This window comes from Chiloscyllium plagiosum, chromosome 35, assembly GCF_004010195.1.
Source record: "Chiloscyllium plagiosum isolate BGI_BamShark_2017 chromosome 35, ASM401019v2, whole genome shotgun sequence".
Classification (NCBI taxonomy): Eukaryota; Metazoa; Chordata; class Chondrichthyes; order Orectolobiformes; family Hemiscylliidae; genus Chiloscyllium; species Chiloscyllium plagiosum.
The window spans coordinates 21,833-43,642 of NC_057744.1; the positions used below are offsets into that span (position 1 = coordinate 21,833).

At 46.3% G+C, this 21,810-nt stretch overlaps 1 protein-coding gene across 1 annotated transcript in view; it reads right to left on the reverse strand.

Moving 5' to 3' along the window:
• Window positions 1-19,274, reverse strand: part of LOC122540786 (out at first protein homolog) — a 22,445-nt gene extending 3,171 nt beyond the window's left edge. The window contains exons 1-4 of the mRNA XM_043677007.1: window positions 19,170-19,274; window positions 18,960-19,022; window positions 1,553-1,687; window positions 709-889 (exon numbers count right to left, since the gene is read on the reverse strand). Coding sequence (XP_043532942.1) covers window positions 709-889; window positions 1,553-1,687; window positions 18,960-19,022; window positions 19,170-19,274 — 484 coding nt within the window. The remainder of the gene's footprint in view (window positions 1-708; window positions 890-1,552; window positions 1,688-18,959; window positions 19,023-19,169) is intronic.
• Window positions 19,275-21,810: the final 2,536 nt, after the last annotated feature.

Consider the following 21,810-nt stretch of genomic DNA (forward strand, 5'->3'; position numbering starts at 1 on the left):
CAGGCCTCCAGTCTGAAAAACAACCCTCCACCACCACCCTCTGTATAATACCTTTGAGCCAGTTTTGTATCTAAATGGCTAGTTCTCCCTGTATTCTGTGAGATCTAACCTTGTTAATCAGTCTCCCATGGGGAACCTTGTCGAATGCCTTACTGAAGTCCAAATAGATCACATCTACTACTCTGCCCTCATCAATCTTCTTTGTTACTTCTTCAAAACACTTTAGAACACCTGATGCAGTAAACCAGGTTGGAGGAGAGGCAGGTAAACCTCAGTCTCATCTGGAAGGACTGTTTGGGGCCCTGGATAGAGGTGAGAGGGATGGTGTACCAGCAGGTTTTGCATCTTTTCCAGTTCCAGGGTGAATGTTTCTGAGCAGACTATCTATCAATCTGAGAGTCAGACAGCAGTTCTGTGTGGGTGTGGGGGAGGGAGCTGGTGGGATATTCAATGTTAAAACTTGAGTCAGACCATTCAGAGGTTAAGTCCAAAAACACTTCCTCACCATACGCAGGAAACTAGAAATCTGAGACCATCTCCTGGAAAACGTATTGATGCTGAAAGTTTTAAAGCTGAGACTATTCAGATGAGTTGGATGAGGAGGTTGACAGAGTTGATATATAGAAGAACCAAAATCAAACTGAACTGCAGAAAAGGCTTTAAAGGACTCAGTGGCCTTCTGCACAGTCACACGTTCACTTCACAGACCTTTCTCGATCCAGTATTTCACATCGCTCTGCCTTGTGTAGACTGCGTCCATGGCCTCAGCACAGACATTGTGTATGTGGGCACTCAGGTGGCTGGCTCTGCTGTAATTCACTGCAACATCCATGTACAGGTGCTCAGGACCTCTCTGCTCCTCTGCCACACGGATTGTCCTTGGATTCTTCTGTAGAGACAACAGACAGAACACGTGTCAGTGACTGAGCTCAGGCAGGGGCTGACAAAGCAATGTTTCCAAAACAAGGCTTAAAAATACAACTAGAGAAACAAAAACACACAAGTACATTACAAAATCAGGCCATTCAGCCCATCAACTGGTGATTTCCCTTAAACGAGCCACCATTCAAATCCCACCTTCCATTTATCTAACATCTTTCACATAGTTAAAAATTACATAAACCTGTTGGACTATAAGCTGGTGTTATTTGGAAGCACTAGCTTTCGGAGCGCTGCTCCTTCATCAGGTAGCTGTGAAGCAGGATCATAACACACAGAACTTATAGCAAAAGATCTCAGTGTCATGCAACTGAAACACAATATTAAACTAACCTTTCACATAAGGACAAGATTCATAATGCTTCATGGTAGAAGCACAAAGCAATGGGTCAGAAAATCCAAAACCTTTGTCAAATCATCTTTGTAGGTTTTAATGTGTATGAAAGGGAGAAGCAAGGGGGTGGTAAGAGGGAATGGGAGAGATGAGGTGAGGGAGGCAGGGAGGGAACCCAAACATGGAGCAGTAGAGAGACCCCAAGGGTTATGGGGCTGAGGGAAAACACACGATAGGGAGTTTGACAGAAACTCCAGTTTCTGACTGTTCCCATCTTACCTGTCGCAGCTTGGCCATCGATTCACTCGGAATCATTTCATTCTTGGGGAGTCTGGTAATAAAACACAAACCCTGGAACTGTCTCTGACCTCGCTCCAACTCGCCGAGAATTAGGGAACGGATAATCTTTACGTCCTTTACAGGGGGAGGGGTAGAGAGAAGAGAAAAATGTTATTAGTTTTTATTTATTCATTCATGAGATAGAACAAAAGAATAAAGAAAATGTACAGCCCAGGAACAGGCCCTTCGGCCCTCCAAGCCTGAGCTGATCCAAATGTATTGTCTAAACCTGTCGCCCAATTCCTAAGCATCTGTATCCCTCTGCTCCCCACCTACTCATGCACCTGTCCAGACGCACCTTAAATGAATCTACCGTGTCTGCCTCTACCACCTCTGCTGGCAACGCGTTGCAGACACCCACCACTCTCTGTGTGAAGTACTTTCCACGTCTATCCCCCTTAAACTTTTCTCCTCTCACCTTGAACGCGTAATCTCTCATTATTGAAATCCTCACCCTGGGCAAAAGCTTGTCTCTATCCACCCTGTCTATAACCTTCATGATTTTGTAAACCTCAATCAGGTCCCCCCTCAATCTCCCTTTTTCTAATGAAAACAATCCTAACCTACTCAACCTCTCTTCATAGTTAGCACCTTCCACACCAGGCAACATCCTCGTAAACATGTGGGTATCGAATGTGCCAGCATTTATTGCCCGTCCCTAGTTACCCCTGAGAAGCTGGGGGTGAGCTGCCTTCCTGGACCTCTGCAGGCCATCTGCTCTGGTTTGATCCACAAAGCCCTTAGGGAGGGAATTCTAGGATTTTGACTCAGTGACAATGAAAGAACAGTGATATATTTCCAAGTCAGGATGGTGAGTGGCTTGGAGGGGAACTTACAGGTGGTGGTGTTCCCATGTACCTGCTGCCCTTGTCCTTCTAGATGGAATTGTTTGTGGGTTTGGAAGGTGCTCTCTGAGGATCTTTGGTGAATTTCTGCAGTGCATCTTGTAGAGGATACACACTGCTGCTACTGAGTGCCAGTGGTACAGGGAGTGTTTGTGGGCTGCTTTGTCCTGAATGGCGCCAAGCTTCTCAGGTGTTATTGAAGTTGCATTCATCCAGCAAGTATTCCATCAGACTCCTGACTTGTACCTTGTAGATGGTGGACAAGCTTTGGGGAGTCAGGAGGTGAGTTACTCGCAGCAGTATTCCGAGCCTCTGACCTGTCCTTGTAGCCACTGTGTTTATGTGGTGAATCCACATGAATTGCTGGTCAATGGTAATTCCCAGGATGTTGATAGTAACGGTAACACCATTGAATATCAAGGGAGGTTGGGTTATAGTCTCATGTGTTGGAAATAGTCATTGCTTGGCGTTTGTGTGATGAGAATATTACTTATTGTGTGAAACCACAGAAGCTGTGTGAAGCTCCCAAATCTCCAACTGGTTATTGAGACTCTATATCTGAAAGGAACTCGGACTCTCAGCCAATGATCAGCAGAAACTAAACTCTACAATTAGTGGTGTGAGGATTACAGTTAATATTTCAAATCAGTGACTGTTCAACAGAAGTTGTCATTTTCTCAGATTATATTTTATAAATACTTTTGGGAAATGATTGGATCAGACATTTCTCTCCACACGAGGGCGCCAGAAACCATTAAAACCAGAGTCTCCCACTGAGGCCCACCACCTAGTCATTTCAATGTCCACCCCTCTTTCCTCTAGGATACAGGGTAATTGAACATTCGTTAAAATTATGTAGAGACTTATCAGGATAACATCCGAGTTTTGCATAAATGAGCTTCTGGTCTGACCATTTCCTACTAATTATTGAACAACTAGAAACATCATTAAACCCTGGACTTGGGAGTTTGAGAGAGACAGGTCATCAGCGAGGTTGTAAAACGTTCCTCCAAGTCATTTGAATATTGCCTGCAATGACTCACAACCGCTCCCCACAGAGACACAGATTCTCACACCCACTGTTTGCTCAGCTTCCCCCCACACACTGGAACTCTACCATGAGTTTATCCTCAGGCCTGTTCATTTGAATGTGGGAGATTTTACTGAGAAACTGAAAGATGTTCCTTTTAAATAAAACTATTACAACAACCTTTGATCCCAAAGCTGCTGATTCCGATTACATAATATTTTCCCAGGTCAACAAGTTTCTTACCAAATGACAAACAATTCAATACACAGTCGCCAAAGCCCTGCTGCTGTCTGGTGATCGTGTCGGGATTATAACTAGATTAAATCTCCTCAATTTAGGCAAATGACTGCAAACTGACTGGCCACCACTGGTGTACTGAGGGGGAGGAAGCTCGATTTATGGAATGTTAAAAAAACAGCAGCTAATGAGGAGATAAAGGGCAGAACTAAATCCACCTGAAAAATACCTGGCTATCCCAAACCAGACTGGTCTGGATGACTGAGCTGTGGGATATCACACATCTACATGTGGGACAGGCTTTCCAAAATGGGGAGGGAATTCACAACTGGACCCCACTGATCTACACCAACATCAGTAACATAGTATCAATCAACGGTGGGAATCAGACAGCTACCCGATCAGGTCTGGAGTCAGGCAGGGCTGCCCCCACTCTCCTGTTTTGTTATGTGTTGTATAGGGTCATTTGCAAGTCCATCAGGAAGGATGCGAGCCTGAGAGGGGTGACTATTCCTGGCGGTGGGGCCCTACAGGTTAAGGCCTCCCTGTGCATGAATGACGTCGCCGTTTTCTGCTCGGATCCACTGTCAGTGCACAGACTCATGTGCATCTGTGACCAGTTTGAACGAACCTCAGGGCCCAAGGTAAATCGAGGCAAGAGTGAGGCCATACTCTTTGGGAACCGAGCTGACCAATCCTTCATTCCCTTCACTGTAAGGGCAGGCCACCTGACAGTGCTGGGAATATAGTTTGAAGTGGGCGGGGCATGCACACCATCTTGGGAGGAGTAATCGCCAAGGTGAGGCAGAAACTGGTCTTTTAGGAGCCCCCTCCCTCCCCCTCCATTGTGGGTAAAAACCTGGTGATCAGGAATGAGGCACTCTCTCTGTTGTACATGGCGAAGGTCTGGCCCATTCCCTAAAACTGAACTGTTTCAGTCACCTGAGCCACCTTCCATTTCATCTAGAGACCTAAGATGGGTCGAGTCTGCAGGGACACAATGTACAAAATTCAGGATAATGAGGGGAAGCACATACCCAACGTCCCCCTCATCCTGATGGCCACCTTTGTGTGTGGCTGCATCAAGCTGTGTGTACACTCTCGATACACAAACACCAAGTGTCACTATGTACTGAGGCTCTACCCGTCCCCGGTGTTGCAAGGGCTGGGCCTGGCCTCGCTGCCGTCAAAGCTCCAAGTAGTTGGACTGTTCCATATTACTGTCCTTTGTGGAGACCGTTCCAAAGAGACACCCCTTTGACCATGAGTCCATCAGGAAGTGGTCAGCACCTAGCGTCCTCAAGACCCTGTGGGAAAAGGACAGGGTGGATCCTGTCGGATGGTTTCCTGAGCAGATTATCAGTCATTCGGCAAAACACCTCATCACCAGAACTTTCCACCAAGCACCAAGACATTGCATGGCTGGTGGTGAGAGGGGCACCACCTGTGAGATCTATGACGTACACCTGGTGGGACTGTACCACCACACGCTACCCTTGAAGTGGCTGGGGGAGGGGGTAGACACTCACACATCTCCTGCTTGCAAAGGAAGTCTGGAGAGAGATGCATGGTTTGTGTCGAGTTCATCCTGAGCAGTTCTGTGTCACAGAACCCTGCTCTATGGTCTGTTCCTTGGGACGCTCACTGAGACAAACAGGGACTGTGCCTGGAGGACCATCAATTTGGTGAAAGACACTCTTTGCTCTGCCCGAAACAACTTCCAGAGCAAGGAGTTGACCCTGACCAAGTGTTGTAGACTGGCACATCCCCAGGTCCAGGATTACAGACTGAGGGATGTACTTAAGTTTTGTGCAGGTTCCACCATGGCCAGGTGGGGCGAGACCACTGTCTGAGGTTTTTGTTATTGGACCCTCCCAGTGTCTGAAACATATGTAAATATGATCTTGTATAAGAAAGAAATACCTTGGGTTTGTTGTTAACCATATGTAAAGACTGTACAGAATCACACTTCCCTAGTGACTATGTATATAAAGAGTTTTTTTATGAATAAAGTATACTTTTAAAATTTAAAAAAAGACCAGGCCTGGCAGGTGCTCATATTGAGACCTTCATTAGATTAATACAGCCTAAGGTGGGCTCACACTAAGACACAGAGAGATATCAGGACCCAAGGTTTGGCCAAAGACATCAGCCCATATTCACATCTGTAGTAGTGGACACCCATGTCAGTGAAGTTTTTTTAGCTGTTTGCATATTTTATAGAGAAGCAAGAATCCAAACTTCTCACTCCAACTCTCAAACTTGGTGAAAGATGAAGGGGAGAAATGGTCCCTAGCTTGGTTAAAATATCAGGCGGCAGGCAGATGCGATTGGGAAACATGAAGTTCTTAATCCTTCATTGTTCAAAATGCTATGTGATTTTCCTGGTGAAGAGGGAAAGGAGGGTTGGAGTGAGAGACTTGTGAGAGTTCAAGGGAGTAGCTGATCTTCAGTTCGACAGCGACATTCTCCTCTGGAACTGAGCTCAGGGTCAGAGAGTCATGTCAATCAAGCACACACCCAGTACAACTTCATCCTCAGGAACTTCTGACATCTCTCCAACCCCATGAAAACATCTCAGAAAAGCTTCCAGTCATCCCTCCAACTAACCCCTCTTCTGGACAGAGTTAGACACAGTCACAGTGAATCAGACAAAGCAGCTAGAGCTGGCCAACCTGATAGATAGAGATAAAATAACAATCTAAGATCTATGTTCTACATGCAGCAGGGTTAACCATCTCTCAGATACATTGAAATCCAGGCAGAGTGAGGCTGGACTCTCTCTGATCCCTGAATCCCACTCATCATGAAAACAGAGAGAGGTGAAGAGTGAAAATGGTTGCGAGAGGCCATGAAAACTGAGTATAGCCTGACTCACCTCCCTGAGGACTGGGTGTTTATACAAACACTCAGGACTTCTACTGGAGAGCTCCAAGAGCCCACACCAGGAGCTGCTGATGTTCTGGCCTTTCATTAACCAGTGAGCAAGCCCAGGACACTGTGAAAACCAGCATAGACTCAGATGTACAGCACAGAAACAGACCCTTCGGTCCAACCCGTCCATACCGACCAGATGTCCCAACCCAATCTAGTCCCACCTGCCAGCACCTGGCCCCTATCCCTCCAAACCCTTCCTATTCATATACCCATCCAGATGCCTCTTAAATGTTGCAATTGTACCAGCCTCCACCACTTCCTCTGGCAGCTCATTCCATACACGTACCACCCTCTGCATGAAAAAGTTGCCCCTTAGGTCTCTTTTAAATCTTTCCCCTCTCACCCTAAACCTATGCCCTCTAGTTCTGGACTCCCCCACCCTCTCACTGACTCACTCTGCTTTCCCACACACACTCAGCCCTAGCCTCACACAGAGACATAAATAGGTCCTCAGTCAGACCCCCCACACACACACACAACCAAACTCAGATCCCACCCCCAACACACACACACACACACACACACACACAATCTTGTATCTGTTAGAGTTTCCTCACTGATTCCTGGTGACCAAGCTGCACTGCCCAATGTCGGTGAGCAAGGTCACAAGACCCCAGTGGAGGTGTCACATGGCTTTAGCAGTGAAAGATGGCAGGCTGTGGGACAGAGGGAGGCCAGGCCATCAAAAGTTGAGTGATATCTCATGGGTAGATGTAGGAATTTGAGAGATGATTCAAGGGTTAATCCTCCCTACGTGTACATGGGGCTGAGATTTCAGACTGGCAAAGACAGCAGAAAAATTGCTGAACCTCTAGAGTTGGAAAAGATTGCAGTCAAACTTCACAATGCCAAACTCTGGAATAAAAATCTCAAAGTTCAGTATATTTATTTGGCCATAAAAATCAAATGCAGTTAAATAACAGAATTTAATTCAAATTAGCAACAAGCCCGGAATGCTGTAATGAGCAGGGTACAGCTGGAGTCCTGCATCTAGTCCGTGTCACTACACTGTAGGAAGAATGGGGTTTTACTGGGGAAGGTGTAGAGGAGGTCCTCCAGGACATTTCATAACTAAACTGCTCCAGGCTAGGCAAAGAGACTGGATAAGGCTGCTTCTTAGGAGCAGAGAAGCTTGAAGGGGGGGGGGGGGGGGTGTGATAGAGGGGCTTGGACAGTGTGGGTAGGAAGCACCTGTTGCCTTCAGCTGAGGGGTCAAAACGAAGGTAGCGTAATCTTAGGGTGAAAGGCGAGAGATTTGAAGGGGATTGGAGATAATTGTTTTTCACCCAGAAGGTTAGATTAGATTACTTACAGTGTGGAAACAGGCCCTTCGGCCCAACAAGTCCACACTGACCCGCCGAAGCGCAACCCACCCAGACCCATTCCCCTACATTTACCCCTTCACCTAACACTACGGGTAATTTAGCACGGCCAATTCACATACCCTGCACATTTTTAAACTGTATGAGGAAACCAGAGCACCTGGAGGAAACCCACGCAGACACAGGGAGAATGTGCAAACTCCACACAGTCAGTCGCCTGAGGCGGGAATTGAACCCGGGTCTCTAGCGCTGTGAGGCAGCAGTGCTAACCACTGTGCCACCCAAGGTGGTGGGAGTCTGGGAGGCACTGTCTGGGAGAGCAGTTAAAGTGGGAAAAGGACTTGTGATGTCATAACATTCAGGGCTATGGGTCTAGTGTGTGAAAGTTGGACCACTGTAGATCAGTGTATTTTTGGTAGTACAGTCCTGATGGGCTGAAGAGCCTCTTCTGTTCTGTATGATTCCCTGATCAGGAATTAAATAATGAGTAACACTGCAACCAGATCAGACTGCACATCAGTCAGGTACCAAGCAACTCAACAACATCAGCCACTCTCCTCCATACATCCAATAGGGCCAAACAGCCACAATCACAGCCTTGCTCCCAGCTCCTTATGTTGGTCCCAACCCCACATTCCCTGCAGTCATCCCAAGTGTACAGCTTCAACCATGTCTCTCCCTCACTCTGCCATCCTCTCCCATCTCCCGTTTGCTGCAGTACAAAAATACAGTAAACGTCACACAGCAAGATCTCAAAAATAGTTTGGAAATGAATGAAACCAGCACTGTTGTTAATGTTACAAAGACACTGCGGAAAACTCCCCACACCCTCATTGTACTTTTATGTTCACTTGTGGGACATGGGTGTCGCTGACTGGCTAACATTTATTGCCAGTCCCTACTTGCCCTTGAGGAGGTGATAATGAGCTGCCTTCTTAAACCACCACAATCCATGTGTCATAGGTAGACCCACAATGCCCTTGAGGGAATTCCAGGATTTTGACCCAGTGACAGTGAAGGAATAGCAATATATTTCCAAGTCAGGCTGGTGAGTGACTTGGAGGGGAACCTGGCTGGTGTTCCCATGTACCTGCTGCCCTTGTCCTTCTGGATGGATGTGGTTGTGGGTTTGGAAGGTGCTGTCTCAGGAACTTTGGTGAATTTGCATTGGGATATTTAACATCAAGATGAGGAGGTAGTTGGGGCCTCGGGGTAACATCTCATCCAAAAGGCAGCACCCCAAACACTCTTCATATCTCAGGAGAAAGTGAGGTCTGCAGATGCTGGAGATCAGAGCTGAAAATGTGTTGCTGGAAAAGCGCAGCAGGTCAGGCAGCATCCAGGGAACAGGAGAATCGACGTTTCGGGCATAAGCCCTTCTTCAGGAATGGGGAAAGTTTGTCCAGCAGGCTAAGATAAAAGATAGGGAGGAGGGACTTGGGGGAGGGGCGTCAGAAATGTGATAGGTGGAAAGAGGTCAAGGTGAGGGTGATAGGTCAGACTGGGGTGGGGGCGGAGAGGGCGGGAAGAAGATCTCAGGTTAGGAAGGCGGTGCTGAATTCGATGGATTTGACTGAGACAAATGACTCAGTTATTAAATGACTTTGAGCTGTTGGAAAACAGCAGTGACAATGGAGTGAATAACACCGCAGTCTCAAATCACGTTCTGTGGGCATCTGCTGTATTATTTAATGACACTGATCAAAGGCAGGGATTTGCAGAATTGTCATGGGTTTTTATCTTTCAAAGTCAATATTGCATCCTCTGCACCCGATGTGGCCTCCTCTATATTGGGGAGGCAGGCCGGCTACTTGCGGAACCTTTCCAACGCCCCAAGAAATCCTGATGACCTGGGTTGGGCGGGTTAAAAGGACCATCCTGCTCCTGCTGCGATGCGAAGCTCTGCAGTGTGATCTTCTCAGATCGCCGCCATCTTAGATCCCCAGCACCATCTTATTTTAATTTTTTTTTGTAATTATCTCTCTGCCTCAATTAATCATATCATCCCTTTGCTTGCTATCCAGCTGTTGACACTTTACTCACACCATCTGACACTTTTGATCACTTGCAGAGACTTGTTATTCATCTTGTGGACACTCCACTCACCATTTGTATGATCTTTAAATTCTGTGCCTGCGTGTTTCACTTCACTTCATCTGATGAAGGAGTAGCCTCTGAAAGTTTGTAATTTCAAATAAACTGGTTGGACTATAACATCGTGTTGTGTGTCTTCTGGACTCATCCATCCCGTCCAATACCCGCACCTCCACATCACCACTCTCATAGTCAGTCCATATATGTCTAGTCCACTTGCGTTTCTGGTCAACGGTAACCCCCAGGGTATTGATAGTGGGGGGGTCAGTGGCAGTAACCCCCAGGGTATTGATAGTGGGGATTCAGTGGCAGTAACCCCCAGGGTATTGATAGTGGGGGGGTCAGTGGCAGTAACCCCCAGGGTATTGATAGTGGTGGGGTCAGTGGCAGTAACCCCCAGGATATTGATAGTGGAGGGTCAGTGGCAGTAACCCCCAGAATATTGATAGAGGGGGGTCAGTGGCAGTAACCCCCAGGGTATTGATAGTGGGGGGTCAGTGGCAGTAACCCCCAGGGTATTGATAGTAGGGGGTCAGTGGCAGTAACCCCCAGGATATTGATAGTGGGGGGGTCAGTGGCAGTAACCCCCAGGATATTGATAGTGGGGGGGTCAGTGGCAGTAACCTTCAGGAGGAAAGATCACAGAAGCGCTTCACAGGAGGCTCCCAAGCACTGAGGATGTCACCTAGACAGGGGACGAAACTTCTGCAACACAAATTCCCAGCTCGGTGAACAGAACCACAACAACGAGCACCCGAGCTACAAATCTTCTCCCAAACTTTGAGTAACCCCCAGGATATTGATAGTGGGGAGGTCAGTGGCGGTAACCCCCAGGATATTGATAGTGGGACGGTCAGTGGTAATGACATGGAGTGTCAAGGATTGATGGTAAGATTGTCTCTTGTTGGAGATGGTTGTTGTCTGGCATTTCGGAGGTGTTGTGAATGATGCCGAATATTGTGCAGTTGTCAGTAACCATCGCACTTCCTTTATGATGGAACGAAGGTAGTTGGTGAAGCAGGTGAAGATGTTTGGACCAAGGGGTACAACCCTGAAGATCCAGGAATCATGGCACAGTGGTAATGTCCCTGTATCGAGAACAGGAGACCCAGGTTCAAGTTCCAACTGCTCCAGAGCCATGTCATAATGTCCCTGAACAGGCCGATTTAAAAATACTCTGAGAAACTAAGGACTATCATGGTGCAGTGGTAGTGTCCTGAGCTCAAGTCAAGTTTAAGTCTCACCTGCCCCAGAAGTGTCATAATACCTCTGAACAGATTGATGATAAAATAGGAAACTCTTGTAGCACAATGGCATTGTCCCCAAGTCAGAGCCAGGAGACCTTAATTCAGGTTATATTTCTGTAGGTGTGCAAGAACATTTCTGAACAGGTTGATTAGAAAACATCTACTCAGAGGAATTCCTGTAAACCTTTCCTGGAACTGAAATGACCGACCTTAAACAACCACATATTTTCCGTGTGCCAGGTATGACTTCACTCAGCAGACAGCTTGCCTCCCATACTCATTTTTAAAAAAACATTTAGAACATAGAACAGTACAGCACAGAACAGGCCCTTCAGCCCAAGATGTTGCGCCGATCATTGATCCTCATGTAAGGTAAACCTAATGTATGAACTCTCAGATTTGTGTGACCATATGCATGTCCAGCAGTCTCTTAAATGTCCCCAATGACCCTGCCTCCACAACTGCTGCTGGCAACGCATTCCATGCTCTCACAACTCTCTGTGTAAAGAACCCGCCTCTGACATCCCCTCTATACTTTCCTCCAACCAGCTTAAAACTATGACCCCTCGTGTTAGCCATTTCTGCCCTGGGAAATAGTCTCTGGCTATCGACTCTATCTATGCCTCTCATTATCTTGTATAACTCAATTAGGTCCCCTCTCCTCCTCCTTTTCTCCAATGAAAAAAGTCCGAGCTCAGTCAACCTCTCTTCATAAGATAAGCCCTCCAGTCCAGGCAGCATTTAAATTCAATCCCCCTGTTAATGAAAGCCAAAACACCATATGCTTTCTTAACAACCCTATCCACCTGGATGGCAATTTTAAGGGATCTGTGTACCTGCACACCAAGATCCCGCTGTTCCTCCACACTGCCAAGAATCCGATCTTTAATCCTGTACTCAGCTTTCAAGTTCAACCTTCCAAAATGCATCACCTCGCATTTATCAAGGTTGAACTCCATCTGCCACCTCTCAGCCCATCTCTGCATCCTGTCAATGTCCCGCTGCAGTCTACAACAGCCCTCTATACTGTCAACGACTCCTCCAACCTTTGTGTCATCTGCAAACTTGCTAACCCATCCTTCAATCTCCTCGTCCAAGTCATTAATAAAAATTACAAACAATAGAGGCCCAGGGACAGAGCCCTATGGAACACCACTCACCACAGACTTCCAGGCAGAATATTTTCCTTCTACTACCACTCGCTGTCTTCTGTTGGCCAGTCAATTCTGTATCCAGAGAGCTATGTCCCCCTGTATCCCATTCCTCCTGACCTTCTGAACGAGCCTACCATGGGGAACCTAATCAAATGCCTTACTGAAGTCCACATACACAACATCCACCGCTCGACCCTCATCAACTTGTCTTGTCACCTCCTCAAAGAACTCAATAAGGTTTGTGAGGCATGACCTGATTAGGTTACATTACAGTGTGGAAACAGGTCCTTCGGCCCAACAAGTCCACACTGACCCGCCGATGCGCAACCCACCCATACCCCTACATTTACCCCTTACCTAACACTACGGGCAATTTAGCATGGCCAATTCACCTGACCTGCACATCTTTGGACTGTGGGAGGAAACCAGAGCACCCAGAGGAAACCCACGCAGACACGGGAGACTGACTGGTCTGTAATTGCCGGGGATTTCCCCATTTCCTTTCTTGAAGAGAGGAATTACATTCACCTCCCTCCAGTCCTCGGGTATAACTCCGGTGGAGAGCGAGGATGAAAAGATCTTCGCAAGCGGCGAAGCAATCACATTTCTCGTTTCCCAAAGCAGCGGAGGACAAATCTGGTCTTGCCCTGGCGACTTGTCAATTTTAATGTTTGTCACAATTTTCAGCACATCAGCTTCCTCTATCTCTATCTGTTCCAGCATGCACACCTGCTCCTCAACAGTTTCATTCATTACAAGGTCCTTTTCTTTAGTAAAGACAGAAGCAAATAGCTCATTTAGGGCTTCCCCTACCTCCTCAGACTCTATACACAACTTCCCTATGCTATCCATGATCGGCCCTACTCTTTCTTTGATCATTCTCTTCTTCCTCACTTGTGAGATTTGTGTTGCTGGATCCCTAGTTGCTCGAGAAGCTGACACTGAGCTGCCTTTTTAAACCCACAATATCGCTGATCTCAGTTTCACTCAGGCTCCTTGTTGCCACATTCAGTCAATCGTAGCCTTGATGCCAAGGGCTGTCACTCTTGCCTCACCCTCTGGAATTCAGCTCTTTTATCTGTATTTGAACCAAGACCAAGTAACTTTTGCTACTTAACTATAAAAATAATCAGGTTAAGATACGAAATCAAAATAAAAACAGACCATACAAGACGACCAGAGAACTGCGGTTCCTGGAAATCAGAAATCGCTGGAGAAACTCAGCAGGTCTGGCAGCACCTGTGGAGACAGAAACCACAGGTAATGTTTTAGGTCTAGTGACCCTTCTTCAGAACAACATTGTACAAATTTAATTGTGGGCCAGATGGTTCTCTACTTCTGTCTCATGCTTTAACGTTTTTTTTTAAATCATGCTCAAATCAACGTCAAGGGAGAAACAATATCAAAACCATAATCAATTTCTGTTGTTTTTCCTGACTCTTAAAAGCTGCTATTGGGAAGAAGCCGAGACAGACAGACAACTGTCAATTTGCAGGATTTCCACAGAGACTGACATCACTGGAGTGCTCTACAGCTTTAAGAGACTTGCCAGTTAAAGAAAGTTTCATTTTCACAGCTGACCTGCAAACCCACGACTAACCTCATCCTTGTAGACTGATGTGGAATTCATAAACTCTCCCCTGCATCAACCAACACTTTGTTGCAGTAAAGTTTTACAAAATGTTATTTATCAAAATACTCATCATAAAAACAATTGCAAATTCTACAGTGTCTCAAAATCACTTTACTAATACAATCCAATGTTGTGAATTCTCTGGAAAGCAACAGAATAACAACACAAGGTACACACAACAGGCTGAGAAATTAAACATTGACAGAATAATACTCTAAATATTGAAGAAATATTGATCTTGGACACCTAACACTAATTGTAAAGGCATAATTCTCTGTTAAATTTCTAGTAGTAAACTAATGAAAGTCTGACAACAGTATGACAGATGGGAAACTTCATTTCATCTCTGTTCTGAAGGTATCATTTGAAGTTATGCCCACCATAGCTTTGGGTTGAAGCCAATGCCCCTCAATTTAACGATAAAGCAGATTGTCACATGGACACTGCCTGCAGATGAGTCTTGTGACATTTCTAACATGGCCACAGATACACTGGCTCTGTGCCAGACTAATCATCGAAGGATGAGGCCAAAGAGGGCATTCACCCAGAAGATGAACACAACCCAACCGAGTCAACACCCACAGAAAATGCATCCCAATGACAGGCACTACCAAGGAATCACTGCCATGAGTGAGTGTAGTCCCCGTACCCCAGTGAGTGTCAGTGTGTGTGGGAGACCCATACCCCAGTGAGTGTCAGTGTGTGTGGGTGACCCATACCCCAGTGAGTGTCAGTGTGTGTGGGCGACCCATACCCCAGTGAGTGTCAGTGTGTGTGGGAGACCCATACCCCAGTGAGTGTCAGTGTGTGTGGGTGACCCATACCCCAGGGAGAGTCAGTGAGTATGTTTGTGGGGGACCTATACCCCAGGGAGAGTCAGTGTGTGTTTGGGACCCCGTACCCCAGCAAGCGTCAGTGTGTGTGTTGGGGGGGGGGTGAGGTGAGAAGTGCCATACCCCAGCGAGAGAGAGAGATTGTCAGTGTGAGTGAGAGACAGAGAGAGAGAAAGAGAAAGAGAGAGACAGAGTGTGTGTGAGAGAGAGAAGAGAGAGAGAGACCCCATACCTTCTTCACCACTCTATCCACCTGTGCAGCAACCTTCAGGGTACAATGGGCCTGCACTCCCAGATCTCTCTGCCCATCAACTTTTCCCAAGGTCTTCCGTTTATTGTATAATTCGCTCTAGAATTAGATTTGCCTAAATGCATCACCTCACATTTGTCTGACCTGAAATCCATCTGCCACTTTTCCGCCCAACTCTCCAGTCTATCCATATCCTCCTGTATTCTTTGACAGTCCCCTATGCTTTCTGCTACTCCCACCAATCTTCATGTCATCTGCAAACTTGCTGATCATACCAACAGTGCCCTCTTCCAGATCATTTATGTATATTACAAACAACAGTGGCCCCAGCACTGATCCCTGTGGAACACCACTGGTCACCTTTCTCCACAGAACATTACAGCGCAGTACAGGCCCTTCAGCCCTCGATGTTGCGCCGACCTGTCATACCAATCTGAAGCCCATCTAACCTACACTATCCCATGTACGTCCATATGCCTGTCCAATGACGACTTAAATGTACCTGAAGTTGGCAAATCTACTACTGTTGCAGGCAAAGCATTCCATACCCTTGCTACTCTCTGAGTAAAGAAACTACCTCTGACATCTGTCCGATATCTATCACCCCTCAATTTAAAGCTATGCCCCCTTGTGCTTGCCGTCACCATACTTGGAAAAAGGCTCTCCCTGTCCACCCTATCTAACCCTCTGATTATCTTGTATGTCTCTATTAAGTCACCTCTCAACCTTCTTCTCTCCAACAAAAACAGCCTCAACTCCCTCAGCCTTTCCTCGTAAGACCATCCCTCCATTCCAGGCAACATCCCAGTAAATCTCCTCTGAACCCTTTCCAAAGCTTCCACATCCTTCTTATAATGCGGTGACCGGAACTGTACACAATATTCAAAGTGGGGCCGCACCAGAGTTTTGTACAGCTGTAGCATAACCTCACGGTTCTGGAACTTGATCCCTCATTAATAAAAGCTAAAACACTGTATGCCTTCTTAACAACCCTGTCAACCTGGGTGGCAACTTTCAAGGATCTGTGCACCTGGACACTGAGATCTCTCTGCTCATCTACACTACCAAGAATCTTACCATTAGCCCAGTACTTTACGCTCCGGTTACTCGAACAGCAGTGGACCCAACACCGACCCATGCGGTACACCACTGGTAACTGGACTCCAGGATGAACACTTCCCATCAACCACCACCCTCTGTCTTCTTTTAGCAAGCCAATTATTGATCCAAACCGCTATATCTCCCACAGTCCCATTCCTCCACATTTTGTACAATAGCCTACTGTGGGGAACCTTATCGAACGCCTTGCTGAAATCCATATACACCACATCAACCGGTTTACTCTCATCTATCTGTTTGGTCTCCTTCTCAAAGAACTCAATAAGGTTTGTGAGGCACGACCTACCCTTCACAAAACCGTGCTGACTATCCCTAATCAAATTATTCTTTTCTAGATGATTATAAATCCTACCTCTTATAACCTTTTCCAACACTTTACTAGCAACTGAAGTAAGGTTCATTGGTCTGTAATTACCAGGATTGTCTCTACTCCCCTTCTTGAACAGGGGAACCACATTTGCTATCCTCCAGTCTTCTGGCACTATTCCTGTAGACAATGACAGCATAAAGATCAAAGCCAAAGGCTTGGCAATCTCCTCCCTGGTTTCCCAGAGCATCCTAGGATAAATCCCATCCGGCCCAGGGGACTTATCTATTTTCACACTACGCAGGATTTCTAATACCTCCTCCTTGTGAACCTAAATCCCACCCTCAGTCTAGTAGCCTGTATCTCAGTATTCTCCTCGACAACATTGTCGTTTTCTAGAGTGAATACTCTCGAAAAATATTCATTTCGAGAAACTCACTTCAACTACTACTCTGTCTCCTGTTGCTCAACCAGTTCTTTATCCACCTAGCTAGAACACCCTGCACACCATGTGACTTCATTTTCTCCATTAGTTTACCATGGGGAACCTTATCAAAGGTAAGGGGGAGCCATACCCCAGCGAGAGTCAGTGTTTGTGTTAGAGCGAGAGAGAGAGAGTGCGTGAGTGATCCCGTACCCCAGCCAGTACCAGCGTGTGTGTGTGTGGGGGGACCCTGTACCCCAGTGAGACAGAGAGAGAGACAGACAAAGTGTGTTTGTGCGCGCATGTGTGTCTACTCCAATGAGAGTCAGTGTATGTGGGTGGGTCCCTATACTCTAGTGAGAGTCAGTGTGTGTGTGAGAAAGCAAGAAAGAGAGAGAGAGAGACCCTGTACCCCAGCCAGTACCAGTGTGTGTGTGTGGGGGGGACCCGTACCCCAGTGAGAGTCAGTGTGTGAGTGGGAAACTGTACCCCAGTGAGAGTCAGTGTGTGAGTGGGACCCCGTACTCCAGTGAGAGTCAGTGTGTGTGTGTGGGGGGGACCCGGACCCCAGTGAGAGTCAGTGTGTGTGTGTGGGGGGGACCCGTACCCCAGTGAGAGTCAGTGTGTGTGTGGGGGACCCCGTACCACGGAGAGAGAGAGAGACAGACAGTGAGTGTGTGTGTGTGTGCGCTTGCGTCTACTCCAGCAAGAGAGTGTGTGTGTGTGTGTGGGGCGGGGACCCTGTACCCCAGTGAGAGTCAGCGTGTGCAACCCCGTACCCAATGAAGTTCACTCTTTGGACCAAAGGCATAAAAGATATTGTGAAAGAACACACAAGTTATTTTTATAAAGAGGAAAATGTTTTTGCAGCGTGAGAGAGAACCAGCATGAAATGCAGAGAGCAGAATGCAGAAGAGGAGGAATTTTGTATTTAGTTTGAAAAGTAAAGCAGTGAATGGGATTCCCCGGTGGCTGGGGGGAGGGGAACAGTCACAAAGTGAACAGGGTCATGTGTTCTGAAATGAATTGGAGACGTGGCAGTCCAGACTCCAGGTAGGAACCTGCACACTCTGGTATTCCATCAAGCTCAGCAACTAAAATTTTCATATAGTAGACAGATGTGCTGCTGAATGTTTTATATTATTACCCTGTCGCAGGTGCTAAAGGTAGTTTCATTGCTTTTAGACTCCAGTGACACAAGAGTATGTAAGTCAGCTGCTGAGGATCTGGTCAAACACAGGAACAAGCAGCGAGTGAATGTTCTTGCTGCACGACTGGGACAAGTTGGGGCAAAACTGAGGACACACCCAGCAGGGAACTGGAGAACATCTCATGAGAAACAACTTGAGCTGTAACTTCAACACCCACCTTCCCACAGGGAACTCACTCAACAATTACCTGTCACATCAGGCAGAAATTCAGCAACTGACTGAATAAAGAATTCCTGCCAATAACTACCTGTAAATTCACACTGAACACATTTAAGCTGCCACTCCCTCTGTAACAAATTAAACACTAAGCTGGTACGAACATATCCAGCACAAAGCAAGGGACCCACTTCGGAACATTGGCATGGACTCAATGGGCCAAATGGTCTGCTTCCACCCTGTAAGGATTCAACGGTTCTATTACTCAGGGCTCTGATTGTCAGATTGAAAGGATCAGCAAGATGGCAGTGTCTGTGTTCCTCACTAATCTCCTGCCACAAAGAGGGTGTGAAATGGGTCACCCCCAAACAGAGAGAGTTCAGGATGAAAGGGGCTGATACACCACTTCTGCTCACACACTTAAAAAGTAGAGTCGTTTTCACCACTGTGAACAAAGTGTCTTTGAATTGAACATCAAACATCTTAGAGTTACTCTGCATAATCTGATCAGACCAGTACTCCTTGTTACCCCCCCCACGTGCACAAACCAATGAGGAACAATAAAGTTTTATCTCCTGTTTCCCTCCGAAGGTGCCAGCAGCTGGGGCAGCCTGGGGTAAGTGGAAAGGAAATGAGTCATTAAGAAGGAAGATTGGCCAATAATAACTGCTGCTCCAACAAAACCTCCCAGCAGGCAGCAAAACAAGACCAGCTGACCCAGTCCTGGCAAAGTGAGTCACAGTTTCAATACTGCTTACATCAGCTGCTAACAATCTGCGTAGTTTTTTCTGCCAATTCTCGTACATAAAGCATACTCTGGATTGAAGCCTCAAGGAGCTGTCATTCTGACATTTATACCTCATCGCAGTAATGCTCGCACTCACTCAGAGTGACTAATTTACTCAGCAAGTTCTGCTCCTTAACTCTAAACTCTCCTCGGAATTTTGTTTTCATTATTGAGATGTGGGTGTCGCTGGCTGGCCAGCATTTATTGCCCATCTCTAGTTGCCCTTGAGAAGGTGACAATGAGCTGTCATCTTGAACCACTGCAGCCCACAAGCTGCAGGTTGACCCACAATGCCCTTAGGGAGGGAATTCCAGGATTTTGACCCAGCATCACTGAAGGAACAGCAAAATATTTCCTAGTTAGGATGGTGAGTGGCTTGGAGGGGAACTTGCAGGGAATGGTATTCCCATGAGGAAGGCTCAGAGATCTCAGCTCTCTTATAATTCTGGCATCTTGAACATTTTGAGATTTTAGTCTGGCCAAGGGTCTGAATCTCTGGAATTCTCACCCTACATTTTAAAGAAATGCATGTCATGTGGGCTTCGCTGGCTGGGCCAGTATTTATTGCCCATCCATAATTGTCCTTGAGACGGTGATGAGCTGCTTCTTGAACTGCTGCAGTCCTTGGGATGTATGAACTACACCCCTTCTCTTACTCCTCTTCTTCCCCATCCAGTGCTGCTAGTCAGAAAGGATTTGAATTATCCTCTTCCCCTTTTAAGATTCTACTTAAACCGTATCTCTTTACTCAAATATTTGGTCACCTATCATAATATCGACTTACATGGCTCAATGTCTTTTTTTTTTACAATGCTTTTGTTTCAAATCATAGAAGCATTTTCGGACATTTCTACATTAAAAGCTATATAAAACCAACTAGTCTACAGCAATTTGGTCTCCATACCCTAGCCTCATTTGCATGGGTTTGCTCTCTGAAGAACTGACTTATTTCCTATTAATACCCACTCTTTCATCTCTCCCTTTGCCATGTGCTGTAGTCATGGTCTATCTGTTCTACTCCCTCCTTCACCCTTCCTCTCCAGCCTAAAAACTGAAAAGACAAATTGGACTCAAAACATTACGTTTGTTTTTCTCTCTACAGACGCTGTCAGATTGGCTACGTTTCTCTAGATTCTTTGGTTTTTATTATGTACATGCAAATTGTTACACTCAAAATGTCGTGCAATACAATTAGAAGTTTAATAATGTCCTCACTATGTCACATTCACCCACATCAAAGGGCAAGATACATGAGAACATCTCCACTTGCACGTTCCCCTCCAATCTACTCACCATCCTGACTTGGAAATATATCGCTGTCCCTTCAGGGTCACTGGGTCAAAATTCTGGAATTCCCCCTCTTTCGACCCTGTGGATGTACTCACAGCAGACAGAGTGCAGAGTTCAAGGTGACAGTGAAAATACAGAAAGGCCATATTTTTCCTGACCATCTGTTGTACCATTCACCTCTTCCTTTGTTTAAAAAATTATTCCAGTCAGCCGTTTACCGTCCAGAGCTCTTGCTTTCCAAAATCAATTGTTAATTCACTTCAATAATTGGACCAAGTCCCCATGTTCTTATCTACTTTGTTGTCAAATCATGCTCAAGATGAACATTTTCCTGTCTAGCATCCTTCTCAGCCTCGAAATTACCAGGTGCTGTGCTCTGCCTACATCCAGGGTCTTGGCTGTCTCAGGTTCCTGTGATTTAAACTGCACACAGCTCAGGTTGTTTAGGCTGTTTAATGCACTCTGCAAGGACCTTGACAAGGAACACATTCGCAATGATAGGTACTAACGTTTCAATCAGGGAGCTGTCCAACTCAAAACTGCACTGCCCACCAAATCCAAACCCTCAGGAAACATTGCTTTGACATACCTTTCTTTACAATCCCAGGAGAAGGAAAAGCTGAGGATTCAGATAGTGCCCCTAATAGTCTCTTAAAATTTGGGCTTGTGGACATTAGTTATAATCAATCACTGTGCTTGGGCAAAATATGAATACTTTGTTAAGATGATTATACAACCAGACAGTTCAGTAACAAGAGGTCCATCAGGGGTCACCATGTGCTCAGAAATTGGCAAAGGGCTCATGCCCAGCATCACAGGGGCTTTGCCGGCAGCAATTACTGCAGTGCTCAGCGCAATTACCGTTCAGCAATGAAACAATCCTGACCTACATTAAAGAGGTAGTATGTTACTTCCCTGGCTCTTCTTTAAAGTCCCACTCCCTGATTGCGAATCTCTCCCTCCTGAAAACAATGACAGCTACAAAATCCATTTTCCATTTTTTGAAAACGAAAGCTTCCAGGTGGATTGGAAGCCCAAGAGGATTGAGTAACAAATGTGTCTGCGGATGACACCCCCTGTCTTGACACCTCGATTGTGTGATCAACATCAAAGTGTCAATGAGCTGCAGTTTCCTCAAACTTCATGATGAGACGTTGTTTACAGCTGCATCACATCCTTTGGCACCCCACCCCTTCCACAAACTCTCTCAAGTTGAAGTATATTTTTCACCAGCCAATACCACCAACGCCAACCCACCTGAACGGCAACCCCCAAATTTGTTGCATTACTGACTGACAGCACAATCCAATGGAGGGGGGGAG